This window comes from Leptosomus discolor, chromosome 19 (genome assembly GCF_034619465.1).
Source record: "Leptosomus discolor isolate bLepDis1 chromosome 19, bLepDis1.hap2, whole genome shotgun sequence".
NCBI classification, from domain to species: Eukaryota; Metazoa; Chordata; class Aves; order Leptosomiformes; family Leptosomidae; genus Leptosomus; species Leptosomus discolor.
In genome coordinates, this window is record NC_141409.1 from 8,914,909 (window position 1) to 8,934,437 (window position 19,529).

The 19,529-nt window shown below is 53.8% G+C and overlaps 1 protein-coding gene across 1 annotated transcript; it reads left to right on the top strand.

Moving 5' to 3' along the window:
• The first annotated feature begins 4,543 nt into the window (after positions 1-4,543).
• PLPP7 (phospholipid phosphatase 7 (inactive)) lies at positions 4,544-19,048 on the top strand. The gene is made up of 3 exons (XM_009955600.2): positions 4,544-4,597; positions 5,319-5,791; positions 18,193-19,048. The coding sequence occupies exons 1-3, from the start codon at positions 4,572-4,574 to the stop codon at positions 18,555-18,557; spliced, it is 864 nt and encodes a 287-aa protein (XP_009953902.2). The 5' UTR covers positions 4,544-4,571; the 3' UTR covers positions 18,558-19,048.
• Positions 19,049-19,529: the final 481 nt, after the last annotated feature.

The following is a 19,529-nucleotide window of genomic DNA, read 5'->3' on the forward strand; positions in this document are numbered from 1 at the left end:
TCCGGGCCGGGACCCCCGCATGACAGCGGCTCCCCCGGGCCGGCGGCGGGTCTCAGCCCCCCGCTCTCTCCCCGTCCTCCCTTCTTCGCCCAGCTCCGTCCCTCCCCCTGTATTTCGCTTTTAAACTGCAGCTGTTGAAGCTAAACCTCCCTTGCAAAAAAAAAAAAAAACCCAACAAAAAAAACCCCACAGCATTTTCCTCCCACATGTCTGCGGATTGTGGGTAATGTAGTTTTTTTTTTTTGAAACATTTTTTTTTTTTTCCCCCTCTCTTTTTTTCTTTTTTTTTTTTTTTTAACTGCAGTGTATTTTTCTCTTGGGTTTTCAGCTTTCCTCCCCTGGCTGGAGCTTGGCTGGTAGATTTGCTGAAGGGCCAGTCCTCCTTATTTGCAAAACCCGTAGCCCTAGGCTGGATGTGATTCGAGCAACTGGAAATGCAAAGCTCTCCATGGCAGCAGAGGGGACTGAGGAGTAGCTGGAATAGAGAGTGAGAAGCGTTTTGAGGCAGCAGTGGCCTGTGGGAAAGTTGCAAACTTCTGCTACGGGCAGTTTCAGGAGTAAGGTCGCTGGCCGGTCCCTGCTGACCACCAGCCCGCTGAGGATCCGGCTTTCAAGAGCTGAGCACTAGGTGAGGTGCGTGTGTGCAGGTTTTTCGGTAGTAGCTGCGGTCGGGTGCGCGTGTGCTCCGTGACTGGTTTTCTGGAAATCCAGGGCACTGAGAGGTAAAAATTTTGCTTTCCTGGTGCCACTGGCGGTCTGGGACAGCAGCGCAGAGCCAAGGAAATGTCTTTTAGTCCTTCCCGCCCCCACGCTCTCAGCAGCCTTGATTAGCTCGCGCAGTGCCTGGCGTTTTTCCAACCCTGCGCACTTGCCGCCTGTCCTGCGGCGGGTAGGAGAGGCCAGAGCTGCTGGGTGATCCTGGCGAGCGAATGCCGCAGGACGAGGGGAGGCAGATTTTGCTCCTTTCCACCCACAGCGGGTGGAAAAAAACACTGTATATTGTTACGTTTTTTCTTCTGCACGTTTTCTCAAAGCGTTGGCTAAGTATTTTATTTTAAACTGCCTGGTCTCTGTGAAGGGCACAATTGTAGTCACTAGCCCTGCAACAGATACAAAACCGAAGAACACACTCAACTTACACACAACTTACTATCATGTAGTACAAGAAAGAATGAAATTAGCATCTCCGAATGAAATATCCAGTTGCTTCAGCAGCCTCCAGAAGGTGCTGAAATCCTTTGACATTTCCAAGGCTCTTTCACACTTTTCAAACAAGCTTGTCACATTTTCTCAGAGCATCATGAAATCTGGTGAAAATGCATATTCTGCAACTCCAGTTTCACTGAAGCTTCAGCCAGGTCCTTGCTTCAACTTGGGCTGTCTCTGGCATTCTGGTCAACTAGGAAATTGCATTATCTCATTCTAATTAAATCAGCTTTTTCATCTTCAGCCGGAGTTTTTCTTTGGGTTTTGGTCGTGCCCGTCTCCATCGCGCTGCTGTGAGTGATTAAGGCACTAGCACACTGCACCCCAGAGTGGCTGCGTTAAGCCTTGTGCCGAAACAGCTCCCGTGCCCGAGAGCGTGGTGCTTGCTGATGGAACTGCTGCGAGGCCAAGCTGTGATAAGCAAGAATTAGGAATGTCTGGCGATGCTGTGAGTTTGTGTTTCCTTCTGCTGCTTATTTGATGCGCTTGTCCGTGTCTCATCGTAGCACGGCCATGCTCTGTTTCCTGCTATTGCTCCCCTCAGCACCATGGCCTGCGCTGTGCCTCCATGTCCTTCCAGCCCTTTTCCAGGTTTACTGAAGGCAGGGTCTCCTCTCCACCATCCAAGCAGCCACAAATAAAGCCGGCCCAGCAGAGGCTACGCTGTGCTGCGCTAACGGGCCTGCCTGGCACTGCTGCGTGCGCCATAAATCCTGCAGAAAAATTATAAGTTATTTTGGCCAAGCTTTCTTTTTTTGCTCCTAGAAGAATCCCACCCAGGAACACTGCAGGTTTGCTTGCAAGCGCTGCTTCTTGGCCGGCCGCTGCCAGAGGCTGGAATGCACCAAAGCTGCCAGTGAACTGCGGCGAAAGGGGACGTTGCTGTCCCTCCCATCCCACCCGTGCCTCCAGCGTGGTCTGCGTGGCCGTGCCAGCAGCTGATTGCCGTGCGTGGCCGCGGCTACACGGGGAATTGTGGCTGGCAGCCCCAGGACTGCAGCACCGCGGGCAGGCAGGGTGGGCAGGCGGGGAGCACGGCCGGGGACTGTGGAGCGCGCCAGAGTTGTCTGTCCGGATTTGTCCGTCTGGGCGTTCTCCCAGGTGCTCCATGACCTGCCATGGATCAGGTGTCAGGCCTGGAATAGCCCCGCCGGAGCAGGGAGCCTGTCTGCAGGTTTAGCGGGGATATTTATAAAACCCCTGGTTTTTCTGGCTGTTTTTGCGAGCGGGACGGTGCTCATCATGGCCCCAGTGCAGGGATCGGGGATGTTGCCCTCCCGAGCTCCTTTTCCCTGGCTGAGACTGGCAGTGACAGCCTGCCTGGCTGCAGGAGACACCAAATTGCTTTTCTTTCCTGCTGCACTTTTGACAGGGGTTTGCTGGCACTGCCACCGTCCCGCACTGCCCTTCCTCCTCCGTCCCCTTCCCGCTGGGGAGCTGAGCTGTGCTGGGGTGTGGGACTGGATTCTTGTGGGGAGGCCAGGGCAGCTCGGTGTGTAAAGCAGAGAAATTTCCTCATATCAGTGTCAGCAGAAGAGACAGGCACCAGATTAAATTAACTCCCAGGGCTTTCAAGGTATTTCTTTCCCCACAACAGCTCCTGAGGAAACATGCTCAGTAACAGCTCAGCATCCCCAGCATGGGGCTGGACGGGGGGGGGGAAGAGATGAGTGTCCCCTATTTCTGCAGGCTCCTGACCACCAGCGCTTTAACCCTCTGCCCACCAGATGTTTGCAAAAAGCCCCACGCAGCAGCAGCCCTGCATGGAGAGGGAGAAAACAGGGAGGCCGTCCAGCGGGGAGGGGATGACTATAGCCAAGTTAAAGCAGCGACGATGGTTATTTCCCTGGCTGGTGTCAGGTGGGCTGAGATTTTCCACATGCCTCGGAGCGGGGCAGCGGGATGAGGGCAGGCAGATAGGGACAAGGCGCTGACTTGTGTGATAGCGTGAGAAAGCCGCCGCGCAGCCGGTGATCGGCGGGGAGCTGGTGGGTGTCGGTGACGTGGCAGCGTCTGTGCACGCTCCCGGGCTGCCGCAGCCCCCAGAGGTACCTGCGCTGAGCGGGGTTGTGGTTTCTGGGCTGGAGCAGGGTGCCTGAGGAAGGGGTGAGCTCTTCCCCTGGCTAGGATCACCGTCGCAGGCTAGGGGCAGGTTCCTGGAGGATGTGATCCGGAAATAAATTGACGTCTATTATTTTCCTTTGATTCATTAGGGAGGGAAATATGAGCAAAGCCCAGGAGCGAGGGCTCTTCAGAACCACTGGCAATCGCTTGGCCAAGCACTGCCTTTGCCTCTGGCCAGTCTGTCTGTCAGATGGGCACAGGCTGGATGCATAGTTCATCTAGAGGATTTTGAGAACTATGGATGAAAAGCGTGAAGAAAGTGCAAAATTTTTCTTATTTTCTTAGAAAGCCAAGAACCACCTTTCGTTTAGCGCTTAAGCTCTCCAGTGCATTTTGGACAAGACTTTTAAAGATACCTGGGGGCCTGATTCCCAGGGAACAGACCTGTACAAATACTGACCTCTGTAACTGGACATTTGTGTAGGCGAATGTCACTGGCATCAAGAGGTGTGCCTGTTCTGCTCCTCGGTGCAATATTCATCTTCTCCGCTTCTCCATCCACAGGGGATTTCCAGCCTATTTGCACAGGAATAATCCCGTTTCTTGACTGCGTGGGTGGTGTGGAGCCACCACAGCCCATCGCCGAGGGAAGGTAACTCAGTGATGGCAGCCCACGTGGCCCTGGCTCGGGTGGTTGCTGTAGTGGGCTGCCATCCTTTGGGCAGGAGGAGCTGAGATGGATGGACAGTCTCTCCCAGAGGTGCTTCAGGCTTAGATCCACGTGGCTGCAGCTCAGGGACTGTAGCAAGATCGCTCAGACCTGTAAGCTGGAGCTACGAGCACAGACGGGATGTTCTCAGGGGCTCGCCAGCGCTGGTGATCAGCGGGTGGGAGATGTCTCGGAGGGGTTCACCTCAGCTGTGGCGGGGAGCTGGGAGGCTCCCAGCAGCCGCGCATGGACAAAGTGATGGAGCACAACGCGCCGTGGCAGGAGGGACGGCAGGTCTTCCCTGTCCTCTGCAGGAAGACTCCCCAGGCCCGTGGCACCCAGCCCACGCTGCAGGAAGCCTTTCTCCTCACCATCCTGTGATGCCCGCTCCCCTGGGGCCGGTACCTGTGCTGCTGATCGCCCCGCAGCTCCGGGACACGGGCACCACCTGTCACCTGCTCTCAGCGTGGGACCTGCGGCGCTGGATGACGCGGCAGAAACACGTGCGGTATTGAGGCCACGCTCAGCACCGGGGGCAGGAGGATGGGAATTCATTAGCGGTGCCGTGTCTCTTCTAATCAGGAGGCAGGTGATGCTTCTTCTTGGTCCGGGAACAGGGTGAGTGATGGAAGGCGCTGCAGGGGTGCACCCTGAGCGGGGTGGGAGGATGGGGCTGGTGATGTTTGAAAGGTAACCATACCAGGGAGAGGAAGGTGGTATTTGGGGTGCCCTCAAAGGGGGTGAGATGTTGTAGAACGGACAAATCAAGAAGATAGCTGGGGAGAGCTCCTTGGGGGGGAAGCCCCCGAAGCAATGCCCAGCCTCGGAGCTTGCAAAGCCCGGTGGCAGAGCCCACCGTAGGAGCAATACCAGCTGCCCTGGGGAGGGGGGGAAATGCTGTAATCTCCTCCAGCTCTGACTCTCTGATAGTGAAATGTGAATTGCAGTGCAAAAAACTACATTTCCCAGTTTCCCTTGCAGCCCAGGGGAATAAGCAATTGGAAGATTTAAATAGACCAGGCCAGAAGCAACCAACCTTTGGCACAACGCTTTTCCCTCCTCTTCTTCCAATCTATTGGCTGTTTAACCTTTTTCCCTGGCACTGGAGTGGCTGCCAAGCCTGGCATTAATTTTCCTTCCAAGCTTGCTAGGCCCATGAAGTAAACAGCCATGTGCATTCCTTACTCTATATTTAACAGCTGCAGTCTGTGCTGGGGGCAACTGCAACAGAGGGGAACCTTTGTAGCTTCCCAAATTCACGGCTCGTGAGGGTGGGAGCGGGGGAAGCTTTCTGCAGGGAGAAGAGGAATTTCTCTCCTTCCCTGTACTTGCAAAGCAGGTTGCGTTGGAGAGAGACTGCAATGCCAGCATCCCAGCCGCGGTCCAGGGCAAGAGACAGGAGCAATGTCCTCAACAGGGCTGAGTTCCTCTCGCTGAATCAGCCCTTGAAGGGGAACCAGGAGAGCAGGAGCTCCAGCAGAAAGCAGAGCGGCCAGGCTGGGGCAGCTGGTGCCCAGAACAGCAACCCCAAGGAGCGGAGGCAGTCGCAGCAGCTGCCCGAAGAGGACTGCATGCAGCTCAACCCGTCCTTCAAGGGAATCGCCTTCAACTCCCTGCTGGCCATCGATATCTGCATGTCCAAGAGGCTGGGAGTGTGTGCCAACAGAGCCTCCTCCTGGGGTGGTGCCCGCTCCATGATTAACCTCCTGGGGATAACGGGGCACGGGATCCCCTGGATTGCGGGTACGCTCATCTGCCTGGTGAAGAGCAGCACGCTGGCAGGCCAAGAGGTCCTCATGAACCTGCTGCTAGGTGAGTGGCAAACCTCCCTCCCCATCGGGAAAGCCCAGCCCTGGTCACAAGGGACAGCGGCACTGGGACTCCTCCTCTGACTGCTCCCAGCCACCGATGTGGTGAGCAGGGAGTGACCTTTAGGGTGAACGCTGCACTTGTCGGCTGTCTCGGTCCTGGGTTCCATGGGTGATGGATGTAGCAAAAAGTTGTCTAAGAGGGATGGAGTAATCCTGGTAGCTGGTGACACCCAAAGAGTAGGGGCAGGTCCCTGGTCCTGCGTGGGGCCTAGACCGAGGAAGTGTCTGTGATGTGGAAGTGGATACCAGCAGCGATGTTGTTTATTTAATCTGTGGTCATCTGTCTTGGTGGTTTGATAGGTGGTGAAAATATAAAGTTTTAAATCTTTGATATCTGGATCAATTCCTGAGGATATCCCTGAGAAAAAAAAAATTTCCATCCCCTCACCACCTTCCTGAACAGACCCTGGCTCCACGTCTCAGCTGCCGCGTGATGGAGTCCTGTCTCCTTCCCTGCTGCGGTTTGATCTTGCATCCTCCTTCCCATGAGGACCTTTCTTGCTGCTGTCCCCGTTTCCATGTGCTAATTTGACCCAAAGGCTGTGCAGGTGGGCTGGGATCTTTCTGTCTCTCCTGCTCGTCCTTTCTTGTGCGGTGGTCGGTGTCCTTGTTTCTGGAAGCTGGGACACGTTAAAGGAGTTGCTTTCTCAGCTGAGCAGGGCCCATCCTGCCCATGTGGACCGACATCCCACCAGTGACTAGGCTGAGCTCTAGGCGTGACTTGCTTTAGATCCTGGCCCCAACCCACCCTGGCCATGTCTACCTGAAGACCTTGGTCTTTTCACTCTTTTGCCTTTAGCACGGGGCCCAGTTACCATATTTTTTCATTGTGACTAATTACTATCTCATCTGGCCGTGGTCCACCCTAGTGTTTCACCCTCCACAAAAAAACCCCCAGCGATTGGACCTCTTGCTTTTGGTTGGTAAGAGTAATTGAAAACGCTGGATTTAGGCCTTTGCTTCTCAGAGAGCCTTTTGAGGGGACATAGGGACATTTTCTTTCAGAGGCACCTCAGGAAAGGGACATCCTGTCCTCAGGGGCCGACTGCGATGTGATATGGGCTCTGCAACATGGCCCCAGGATTTTTTTTCCACAAGTTCATCCTTTGGAGAGGGCGCAGATTATGCTGAACTGGCTTGAAAAGCACAGTGGTAGGTGCCTTTTCTCCCTTCTGCCTTTGAGAGGGACTGTCCTCGTGCTGTGACATCTAATGAAGGGAGGCCATCGCGGGGAAGTAGCCAGAATAGCATCGGCGTGATGCAGAGCCTGCCAACGTCAGCAGTTCTTCCAGGGGCTCCTCGGTCCGCTGGGTCAACCTCTCACTGAGAAAAGAAGCTCCATTTAAAAGGGCACCAGAATGAAATAGTAGGTGACTAACATCAGCCAGCACAGTTTCCAGATGTCTCTTGACCTGAGAGCCTTTGGCTGTTTTGGAGCCTGAAAACTGACCTCTTTGACTCCAAAACATTTGAGATCCTTATAAAGAGCTAATGGCACCTTTGGCTTATAAACAAGAGAGGTTTTCTTACCCTTCTGTTGCCATGTGAAGAGGCCAAATGCAAAGCCACCTCCGGGTCGAGTTGAAACTTTGAGTATCAGGTGGTCGCTTGGGAGAGCTCAGCCCTGCACCACTACCTCCAGGTCTCCTGAGCTTGGATGTGGTGCTTGGGGACAGCTCGAGGGGGTTTCTGAAGTCTTGCTTCCTTGCCTAGACACACTACTCCCATGCCTCTTCTCCACCTGCCAAGAAAGGAAATATTTAAATTGTGTGAAGTACTAGTTCACAACGTGACTCGACAGCCCCGTAGGTCCGGCAGCCTCCAAAGAGCTCCCCTTTGCCCTCCGAGTAGACCACACTGACTGGTGGGACTGACCAAGGTGCCCTGAGTCCTCTTGCCAGAACTTCCTCAGCAGGACTTGTGTCGCCCCGCAGAGCAGATCTCTGCTGTGAGCGTGGCCTTGGTTTGATATTTAGGACTGCAGTCAGGAGCTCTGACTAGACGAGTGGCTGCTGCCGTAATACCTGCATTGCTGGTGGAGGAAGGAGTCCGGCTGAGGAGTGTGGGGCCGGTGGACCTAGACAGATCTCATGAGAAGTGGGGTCTCATGAGTAAATAGGAAGGGGATGGCATGACTGCTGCACCTGGCATCCTTGGTCCCTCTCACTGCTGTTTTCCTGGGGATCCCGTCCATCAGGATGCGGTGGAAAGCCCTCAATGGGTAGGGACAAGGTCAAAGGGAAGGGAACTTCCTGATGCTTCATTGGTTTCCTGGGAAGAGGGAAGCAGAGAAGTTGGGGTTGTCTATGGTACCCATTCCTTACCTCCCCTGGCTCTCCTCCCTTCCCCCTGCTTGCTGAGAGTTGGGTACATCAAGCAGAATTTCTGATGCAGTCTCTGGGCAGGGAGCCAGCCCATCATAGAGCACTTGTTTAGGATTTGCAATCAGGCTTTCAAGGCAAGGAGACAGGAGACTGCTGAAATGGGACTGGGAACCTGGCAGAAGCACCGCTGCAGATGGAGGGGGGGGCACTTGCACCTGAGAAGCTCTTGGCAGGAGCTTTGCCAACACATGTTGGGAGCATTTCGGGTGAGGGGGTCTGACCCTGGGATGCTCCATCCATCCCAACTGCAGATGTTGATTAGCAACCCCAAGCAATGTTTTCCCTCCATGTTTGTCATCTGTGATGGAATTTATTGATTCTCCTTCTCATCGTAATCCTTTCCAGCAAATGCCAAACAGCCAGAGAAGCACGCTCACAGCCTGTTACTGAAAAGATGGAAGAAATCAGATATCTGTGCCCACTGTAAAAATCCCTCTGCCAGAATGTGCTTTCAGGAAGACTATGTCAGCATTGCCAGCTCTGGCTGTTGAAGAGCCAGGAAGAAAGTCTGCACACATCCCCCCAGCCAAATTGAGAAAATGATAACTCAGGAAACCCCCCAGTTTTAGAGTTCATTTTATTTGTCTGCCAATGTTGGAACTTTTAGGACTGTTCAAGCTTTTCTCCACCATCACAAGGATTTCATGAAAAGTGAGGTGCTTAGAAAATGATTTAAACATTTCAAGTGGGCTTTCAGGGGGAAAAAAAAGATATAAAACTTTCACTAAAATTCCCAGATCTGCTTCAGAACCAGACAGAAACTCCATTAAACCCTGGGGGAAGCAGTACCTCAGTTTCTGGTTCTGATCCATCTGGTGAGGATGTGGATCCAAATTTAGTGATTCATTGACTGCAAAGCCAGCAAAGAACATTTGGATCATTGATCTAACCCACGGCAAAATACAGGCTGTAGCACATCCCTTAATTTATTCCTGTTCAATTTGTTAAGGGAAAAAACCCAAACACTCAATCTGATGTACAATTACAAGTGAGGGTGAACTTGTCAAAACCATTTCTGTATTACTGCAGTGGCAGGTAGTCTCACGAGCGCCTTGCTTTTAGTCTGACTCCTCTCTTCCCTTCGTTGCATCTGCATACCCTTGTCTCTTCAGCTGAATAGTTCTTTTAGCCAACGTCTCTTCTGCCTTCCAGTATTTTGGGTAGTGCTCAAGTCGTTTCTTCACCTCCTATTTATTAAGCTGAACAGATCAATCTGGTTAGACTGATGGTCTTTCCAGGTCCAGGCGCCTTCTTACTGCGATGGGGACGGAATATGGTCATCTAGCCAAAGTGTTCGCTCCGGTGAAGGCCATCTATTGTGTTCAGAGCCAAATCGCCACCTTGGTTAGTTACCTGCAGTCCAGCCACGTGCCTTTGCTGTCAGAAAGTATCTGCTCGGTTAACCCTTGCACATAAAACTCGTATTTGTGCTCAGTTTGAAATACCAGGCATTAACTGGTCCTGCTTTGGTCATGGCTTTCTGAAACAGGTATTCAGGCTAGGAGAAGAGGAAGCCTTGGTCTTCTCTTTGCCTGCTGTCTCGGTGACACGGGTTCCAGTCCTCATCCATCACCAGCTGGCTCTGCATCCTGCTTCTGAGGGGCAGGTTGGCTCTTCGGTGCTGTCACTAAGCGTTTATCGCCGTCAAGTAAAGCAGTGCCGCAGGGTGTGGATGTATCATCGCAAGCAGCGTGGCTTGCTGAGGATGGGTGGCTTGCTGCAGGAGGAGGAAAGGAGGGGAGCCCAGGATCACTTCTCCACTGCTGAAAGTCAGCGAGAAGGCAGTTCTTCCTCTCTCCAGCCTTCTCCCTGAATACTGACCTACCTTTGGTCGGACTGGGAACCAAGCTGTGACATTCTGAGGCATAGTTCCCTGCAGAGCTGTGACTTTATCCTGAGCCATGTATATATTTATTTTATATATATATATGTATATTTATAAGTACATATATATGGCCAGGACTTTGCAGTCCCACCCCAGCAGCTTCCAAGCAAGACCAGATTGGCAGAAAAGTGGTGGGTTAGGAAGGAAAGAGCAAGAAGTGCCTTCACCAAGCCCCTCGGGACCCTGCTGACCCTGCTCTAACAATACGGAGGTGCTTCAGGTATTGTCATGCTTTGCTTCGGAGTCTGTGTGGTGAAATTCCAGCTAGTACAGCCCGTTGCTGGTAAAGGTCACCGAGTAGATTAAATGCCCAGGCAGTACAGACAAGCTCATCCTATCGAGCCTCAGGGCTCGGCAGCCCAGACCCAGCAGAGAGGCCGGGGAGTTGCACGGCAGATGGATCAGTCTGTATGCAGCAGAGCTTGCTAAGCCGAGAGCCCCAGAGATGGTTTGGGGCCAGATGTGTCTATTTTTTCCCTTGCATTTTCCCACTGCGAGGCTGGGGATTTTCTGAGCTAGACAGGGCAGATGATGTTTCGGCGGGGAAGGGGAGAGCAGCTCGGGAGCTGGCACCTTGCATGAACCATCCCCTCCTTGGAAAACCTGGCACATGGAAGAGGTTCAGCCTCTGTCCTGCTCCCCTCCCAGCCCTGCCAGTGCCCGCTGAGATCTCAGCGAGTTGCAGCACATCTGCCGAGCGGGGTGGAAGTGCTTAAATGTCGAGTAACCCAACGTGCCTGACCCGTGGTGGGTGCCAGGCAGAGGGAACAACACAGGTACCCACTCCCTGTATCCAGCATCTAGACACAGGTCCAGGGGCTGGCACTAAATATTCCTCTTCCTCACATCAGGCTGCTAATCTGCCTCTTGTTGTCCTGCCCAGATACAGCAGTTAAAGTCCCTGGTCCTTTGGTGGGTGCTGTCCTCACCCTTCATCCCTTCACAGCTGATGAGCTCAGGCATCTCTGAACAGCAAGCGATGCCCAGCTCTCCCGGCTTCCCTGCCCCCCCTTCGCTTTCTCGCCTGCTTCCTCTATAGCAAACGTATACTGTTCACTGCAGGGCAGGCTTGCAAGTCTGCAGTGTCCCTTCGGATAAAGGACAGTCAGTGACAGGCTGGGACCCATCTGACTGTGGCTGGAGCAGGCAGGGGCGGGGGGGTATTTCCAGGGACCTGCGCAGGGTCTCTATCAGATCAGCCCCTTGGTACTGGGCAGCATCAAGGAGCTCAGGTCCTGACCGGCTGCTCAGTGCTGAGGATGCTGCGAGCCCTGCAGCCATCAGTGCGCAGCCCTTGGGGAAACTGCAGTAAGCTGAAATCCAGCCCTCGTGCAGAGCGAGCAGGCAAAATGTTCCAGAGCCTGAATGCAGAGTGAAAGAGAAAAGAAGTGAGAGCGTTGTTGAATGGGAAGAGGGAGAATAAACATGGGAAATGAGTCATCCTTCTGCCTGTCACTCTGGGAACAGCTTCCCAGTGCCCCTGCCTGGAGCTCAAAGGGGACAGTAGCTGTTTCACTCAGGCAGAGCCAGCCCTGCCAGAGAAGCTGAGCCAGGCTCTGGCCCGAAGGGAGATCCTGAGAAATGGGTGAGTGTGTTTGCCTCTAACGTGCCTTGACAGGAGCAGTGGTTGGGAAGAGGAAGGTGGAGCAGCGTTGGGCAGCGAGGTGAGGCGCTGGGAGGAGCGGTGGGCAGGCAGAGCCCATCGGGTATCCTGCTCCCGGCCAGGCTTGGCGGAGGATGGGGGTGGGAGAGGGGAATCAGCTGAACTGCTTCTTTTTCCTCCCCTTGGAAGAATCTCCATGTTTTCGCCTGGAACACAGTTCTGGTCTCACTCTCCATTTCCATCTATACAGGGATGCTGGCAGACATACTTGATCCAGGTCTAATGCGCTGTGAGGTGTGATGGTTGTGGAGGCCCTCTGAGCACCACAGAACCAGTCCCAATTTTGGTGGGGTTTTTTTTTGCCAATTTGCCTTATTGAACACAGCGGGGTGTAAACACAAGCCTAAGCAGCACTGAGTCCAGGGAGGAGCCCAGCGTTTGGGGGCTGGGAGATGCTGTTGGTCATCAGCCCAAGGCAGTTTACTTCCCCCAGCTCATCCCACACGGCGCCGTTGTGCTCGTGCGTGTCGCAGCACGCGGCTCTGGGATGTGCTGATGCTACCCGCCCTGCTGCCGTAGCGTACAGGGGCGTTGCAAGCCGTCGGAGCCCTCCTCGGGAGGCAGCTGAGCCATCCTGGGGGATGCTCCGCTCATTTTTCCCATCAGCACGAGCCCTTCGCTCTGTGCTCACCCTCTCGCCCACGTCTCGTCCCCCAGGCCCTGCAGACCCCCAGCGAGGCAGCCCCGCTCAGTAATTGATGCTGAGATGCAAATTGCCCAGCTCCCAGGGGCACAGTATTTCCAATGGGAGAACTCCAGGCAGCCTGTGTTTGCATTCAGGGCTGTTTCTAATCATCTAGGATATAGCAGGTCTGGTTTTAGTTGTTGGTTTGGTTTTTTTAATTAATTGTACAATGCCGCTTTCCACCGTTTTTTCACCTCCCCGTGGCCACTTACCCCACTCTGCTGCTTGTTCAGCCAAAAAATAACCTCCCCCTAAAACGCCGCAGTGTCTGATTCATTGGTTCTTCAATGTGCCATGCCATCTGTGCCTTTTGTCAGCTCGCACACCTAATAGTACCACATTTGGGGAAGAAAATGGAGTAGAGGAGTTCACTTCCAGAGGAGTGGAGCTTTTCCGGCCGCCACCAACTCCACCAGAGTGAGGGTGAAGATGCTTTTGAAACATCCATCTTTCATTAATGTCAACTAGTCAAGGCTGCAAGAGGCTCATTTTCCAGGTCAGGGAGCCTTAATGCCTGTGGAAGATTTGGGAAGCTCAGAAGCAGTAGGAGGGGGCATGTAATTAAAAAGAAAAATAGACAAAAATTGTGAGTTCTGATTACGAAGCAAAAGAAACTGTTTCCTGGGAACAGTGACATTTGTCCAGTGTTCACTCCTGAGTGAGGTTGGCTAATCTGGGAAATAGAGGACCTTCAAAGCCAGCCTTGGCCCTACACGTGGCCTCGGCAGCTGTGGTGGGAAGCACATGCCATCTCAGTGGGGCTGGTGTGCCCTCCAGCACAATGGCAACCCGGGTCAGAGCAGGCTGCGGGCTCTGAAGCCCAGGCAATGAGTTACTGCCAGCTTGTCTCTGCTTTAAAACGGTGCTGGGGCTGGGCAGAGGGAGTTGTCCAATGTACATCTGCTTGGATACGCTCGGGTGCCTCCTGAACTCATGGGATGGGCTTGCTCTTCCTTCCTGGGCATTTTACCTCCCCCTTTACCTCTCCCCACGAGCTCAGCCGCGGTTCTGGGAGGCTGAGTCCAGCTCGTGGCTGTTTGGGATCCCGATGTCGCAGGCTGGGCTCTGGAGAGCAGCCTTGTCTCATCTGAGCAGCCCCATGTGCATGAAGTCATGTGAATCACGGCTGCAGGAGCAGACGAGGCCAAGGGCTTTTTTGGCTTCCTCCTTTTTCCCTCCCCCCGCTGCCCCCAGCACTGCACCCAGGTTGTTTTTCAGCTGCGGTTTTGATAACATGTTTATATAAACATCTCAGCTGGAACCTGCCTCCCTCCCTGGAGATGCTCTCTGGGTCCAACCTGGGGCAGGCGATGCCCTCCCGAGGGTGCTCGCCCCATCCTCAGCCTCCTTCAGCCCCCCCTCCACGAGGGACGGCAGCAGAGACGGCACCCTGGGCGCTGGGACAGAAAGGACCTTACTGGTGACAGGGGACGTCCAACTGTTTTGACTTCTCTTAAATACGAGCTTTGGGGTTTGGCTGGGTTCTGCTGGCGTTTGGCTGGGTTCTGCTGCGACGATGCTTCAGGTTTGTCCTTGCGCCCTGCCTGCGCCGGGCTCGCCTCTCCGCTCTTAATGGGCTCCTAACATTTGGTGGTAGGAGCAAGGCAGATAATTGTTTTCCTTTCCTTATTAATAGATATAAAACGTCTGCCCAGGGGGCTCACTTTCAGCTCATTTAGTGTGCAGCCGATGCCAGATGTTGGCTATTTACAATACCAAGGTGATCTCTGATGCTAAAATTGTCGCAGGCAGACAAGACTGGCTATTCGGTTCTGTGCTTTAAGGGAGTTTTAGATGTTAGTAGAGCTTTTTGCGATCAGATGTTTTTGCAGTGGGGATCTGAAGGATCACTTCCCTTAACACCAGGGGGAAATTCTGGATCTTTTTCAGAAAAATGTGAAAGGAGTGGTGGGCAAGAGCTACTCCTTCCTTTGCTCTTTTAAATCCAGTGCTACCTGAATTTTACATCCAATGCTGCCTCTGTTTTAGATCCAATGGATCCTGGGGGATCTGGGGGAAGGGCATGATGGAAAAAATGCTTAAAATTAAAACTTCTTGCTCCTCTCATCTCACCCCTCGGTCAGGTGGCACTCAGCCATCTCTGCTACACCTCTGACAGCCCAGTCTGTCTGTCTCCAGAGAGCAGCGTTGCGCAAGTGCAGGCCGGTAAATCAGCTGCAGGCTCCTTTCTGCCGTCTTTCCCAGGGCTGTATTTCCCCCAGATTTCACTCAAATCAGCCTGAAGGATTCGCATGTCACTGCGATGGGGACAGGGGAAGGGCAGACCGAAGGTGACGATGCCGGTTTGCAGGTGGCTGGGGCTGCGCTGGCAGGTACAAGGCTATAAGGGGCTACAGATGCAACCACTTTGGTAGCCAGCAAGGCACCTTTCCCAGTGCAGAGACACCCACCCGCAGCTGGACCCACCAAAGATGCCTCTAAGATGCACAACGCTGGCGTGGATGTGCCCGCCTGAGGAGGGAGGGTTGGGGAAAAAGGGGAAAAAGGGGAAAAAGCAAGCGAGATGAAGTCCAAGCGGGTATGTAGGTCAAGGAATTGCATGGGAACAGGGCCCGAGCCGGGGCTGCTGAGCGATGGCACCATCTGTAGCTGTTTCTGAAGGATGGGCCGGTGGCAGCACCGTCGGCAGCAGAGCTGCGTGCTGATTCACTCTGGCAGCGCCTGGCCGCCGGCAGCAGCAGCAGCAGCAGCAGCAGCAGGAGAGGGCAGGGGTGCAGGGTGGCTCCCCGGGGCTTTGCAGGGGCTCTGCTGAGACCCAGAGCTGGGCCAGGGTGGTGGGACCCCCCCTGTGCCTTGGGGGGGTGGGGCAGGGCAGGCTGCTGGGGCTGTTGCATAAATAAGTTGCTTCATGGAAGGAACAGAAAGTGCAGGGGGAAGTGACAAAAAAAGCACCAGACGGAGGGATCTTTGGTGGTTTTTTTTTTCCTTTTAACAGCAAATTAACCCCTGGTTTTAATGCTGTCATGCCTTCAGATCTTGAAATGTGGGCAAAGGAGGCTTTCTGCTTTCTGTGCATCATTTGACAAAAATCAAACCTAGCAGTACTGAAGGCCCATTTTATTCATCTTCTGAATGGAAGGATTATTAAAACAGCTCTTGTTCTCCATGCCCTGAACACCTCCATGTGCACATGCCTGCATCCCTCAAGATGCCCTGACATCACCTTTGACCTTAAAAAAATCTTGTAAGTGCAAAATGCTGACAGCCAAAGGTGAACACCACGCATGGCTACAGCACAGCGATGTTGTGCTACTGATCTATGGGCGGGTTTGATGGGGAATGGTCTGTAGTGGGTATATTGAACACCATGGAGGAGTCACGGGGGATCCTTTGTGGTGCCCAGGCTGGTTCCTGAGTCCTGGCTGGGCTCCTCAGCAATGTGATAAGCTGCTGACTTCAGCAGAAGCAGCTTGGGCCAGAGTCTGCTCTTGGCAGCGCTGGTGCATCATCTCCCTGAAATGAATGCATGAGTCTGAGCTCCAGAGATTGCATCCCGGAGCTTCAGCTCTCGCCCAGCTTTTGTCCAGGGGTGAGATGGGACTGATGGGCAATGCGGCCGCTGAGCTCTGAATACCGGCTCCTGAAGCCCTTTGCTGAACCGGGGGCTGCGGGAGGTCCCCTTGGTGGGATGAGGAGGTGGGCTGGGGGTGATTTAGGAAGCCCAGCACGAGCAGAGCCATGCAATGGCTGGCCAGCCCCAGCGCCTCGTCACCCTCGGCGGCTGCGAGCCGTGCTGACGACGTTCGGCCTGAACAAGAAACCACGGGGAATGGCTGCTCCGGGGCTCTGCGGCCTGCGTTTGAAATGCCTCCCTCTCCTTCTCTCCCCGCCGGCCAGCCCCTGAAAACAAAATATCAGCAAATCTCAAAATGCAGAGAACCGCTCTGCTGAGCGCTGGGGTCCCCCGCCGTGGGTGTTTTAACCAGCCTCCTTGCATCCCCCTGGCACCTGCAGCCTCGCCGCCTCGTTTCGGACGCCACCTATGAACCTTGCCTTCGTGTCAGCCTCCTGCTTCTTGTGGTGTTTAAGCTGGAGTCCCGCTGCTGCCTGTGTCATGGTTCCAGCTAACGAGGAGCTGGTGCCCAGACCTTTTCCTCTGCCCCATCTCAGCTCTGAGAGCCCAGGAGTGGCTCGGGCAGGACCTGGTGGGCAGAAGGTCCAGGGAGGTTCTGCTGTTCCCCTTCCCCATGCACGATGCCGTGCAGACGAAGGAGAAAAACAGCCCTCCCGTAAGGAAAGAGTTTGGCCAGATAAATAGCAGCTCCTTCCCAAAGTGATGCTGCGCAGAGGTGGCACGCTGCGGGAGGCGGGCGAGCAGAGCCCCCGTGACGGCTCTTTGCATCCCAGCTCCTGCCAGCGGCCGAGCAGGCAGGAGGAACCACTTGCCTCCCATGTGCCATCTCATTTCCCGTCCCTGCCGCCACCGCATTCCCATCCATCCTCCTGAAACCTTGTCAGCTCTCAAGGAACGGTCTTTATCAGGGCCCGGGAACCAGGCAACTAGCCCCTCGCATTCCTGCCGAGGGAGCAGCCTGTGCTCATCATGACACTATATATTTCCTTGTCATTGCTGCGAGGAGCTGAAATCAGCACTCTGACTAATTAGGAGGGCTGGGGAAAAGCAGACGAGGGGATTAAAGAAAAAAAAAAAAATCGATGCTAGGAAATAGAAATGACCGTACCTGTCGGCTGGGGCAAAGGGGGTGGGATGAAGAGGAGGATGAAGAAGACAAGTGCTGATGGGTTTCACTCCTGAAGCAGTTAGGGAAGAAAGGTGATATGGTGTTGAGACCTGCAGCTGCAGGGATGGTCCCTCTGCTGCCACAAGCCTGGGTTTGCTCGGGCTCGGAGGTGTGTTGCCCCCCAGCCACGTTTGTGCAGGGAAGGGGATGCATGGGGTGACTCTCAGGGAGAAAACACAGGGAGTGAGAGGGAAGCAGAAACAGGAACTGGCTCGTGGATGTTCAGCGCTTCGGCAAAGGGCAAGGGACAGGTGGGGGACATCTAAGAGGACGTTGCCTGCCCTCCGCTTCAACGCATGAGGTGCTGTTTCTAATGCAGAAGCCCTTTTTCTTCGTTGCGTGGCTTTCCCCTTGGCTCGCTGTCCCTTAATGGTCTTTTCTCGGTGAAACCTGCCAGTGCAGTGCGATCCCGCTGGCTGGCTCTGGGTGGGAGGGAGGTGGTGAGCTTGGGAGAGGACAAGGGATGACACCAGAAAGTGCTGCGGGGCACCTTTCCTCCCACCGACTGCTCACTGCAGCCTGGTCACCGTGGCACAGAGCCACTCCAGGCAGGGCCATGTCCTTGCTGCACAAGGTTTCTAAAGCCTGGGGTAGAGGACAGAAGCAGAGACACCGAGTCCAGTGGTTTGAGGGCCAAAAGAGTTTTAATTTTAGCTTTGCCAGTTGCTGTCTTCCTCCCCAGGCGGATCGCTTGCCTCTGTGGTTTGTGTTTCTCCTCTGCGAGAAGGTGATAAAGGCACTTGCCTTCCCCATGGGTGAACTAGGAGGGTTAACTAACATTTGGGTAGTGGTCTGAGGATGGAGGTGGGGGGCTGCGTGCAGCTGAACCATGGACACCTGGTTGGAACTGAACCCAACCCTTTATTTAAAGGCAGCGACAATCCTTGAATGTTCCGCCTTGAGAATTGCCCTCGACTCTGCATCTGTCTCTGACCTTTCCCTCGTTGTCTCTCATTTTGTAGCCCTGCTCCTGGACATCATGATTGTGGCTGGTTTGCAGAAGCTGGCCAAGCGGAAGGGCCCGTACGACATCACCCCTGGCTTGTTGGACTACCTGACCATGGACACCTACGCGTTTCCAGCTGGGCACGCCAGCCGAGCGGCCATGCTCTCCAAGTTCTTCCTCAACCACCTGGTCTTGGCCATCCCTCTCCGGATCCTGCTGGTCCTCTGGGCCCTCTGCGTGGGCTTTTCCCGTGTCATGATCGGACGGCACCACATCACAGATGTCCTGTCTGGCTTTGTTTTCGGCTACTTACAGTTCAGGCTGGTGGAGTTGATATGGATGTCTTCCAACACGTGTCAGATGTTGATATCTATCTGGTGAACAGGGGGGACTTGACGCCGTTCCACAGGAAACTAGCAGATACTTTAAGAGTCTCCCTCCCAGTATTTTCTACATGTTATTTGTTGGAAGCAGTTGTAACTTCCATGAGTAGTGGTGTTTTTTTAATGTTGCTTCCCCACCTGAAAAAAAAGAAAAGTTTCTTGCAATGGATTGGGTTTTAGCAATCAGGGGCCATAGCTGTGTTTTGGCCATATTCTCAAACTGTGTTTGGACAGCAACCTAATTAAGCTTTACGGGTGAGAGAAATGAGCTACATGTCTGCCTAGTTTGGGGGGTTCATACCGGCACCTTGATATGTCCTCAGGATGGGCAGCGCCTGAGAGCTTCCTGAGAACATGTTTGTTAACTTTTTTGAGGCTAAATGATTTTGGCCTTAGTGCTTTTTCTTTTTGTAAGCCCAGCAGTTGTGTCTTGTACGGGGTCAGGACACTGCCGGCACTTCACAGATAATAAATAATCATAAAAATCCTGCCCTGTTTGGTTCTTATCATGAGGGAAGGGACAAAAGCGAGCCCAGTGTAGCTTTGAGATATGCGTTCAACTTGGAGCAGGTAGGTCCTGCAGTCTTGCTGACTGAGGGGATGCAAACCATCACTTAAATGGTTGGCTTTGGATGGGGTGGACCTAGATGGGTGCTCAGGACACTGAAGGTGGCACGCTGAAGCTGGCCTTTCATCTGCTGTTCAAAAATCTGCTCTGTGAAGGTGTGCGTACGTGTTTTGCTCTGGTAAAAGACAAATAGATGTTGCCCATTTTCATCATAGTACGGAGTAATTGAATCGGCGTTGTGCTGGATCATGGTGATTTTGCAAAGCAGGTCTAGATACACAGCAAAGAGTCTTTTTCTCTCTCTTCATGGCCATGATTTTATAAATATGCTAAGTGATGCTGTAGGTGGGAATTTCCAAGGTAAGTCTTGTACATCATCGACTGTTTTCTGGCACACCCAGC

Coding starts and splice junctions, on each gene's coding strand:
- PLPP7 (XM_009955600.2), top strand. CDS start 4,572: ATGCTTCTTCTTGGTCCGGGAACAGG. Junction 4,598..5,318: donor CTTCTTGGTCCGGGAACAGG/GTGAGTGATGGA, acceptor CTTGCAAAGCAG/GTTGCGTTGGAGAGAGACTG. Junction 5,792..18,192: donor CCTCATGAACCTGCTGCTAG/GTGAGTGGCAAA, acceptor CTCATTTTGTAG/CCCTGCTCCTGGACATCATG.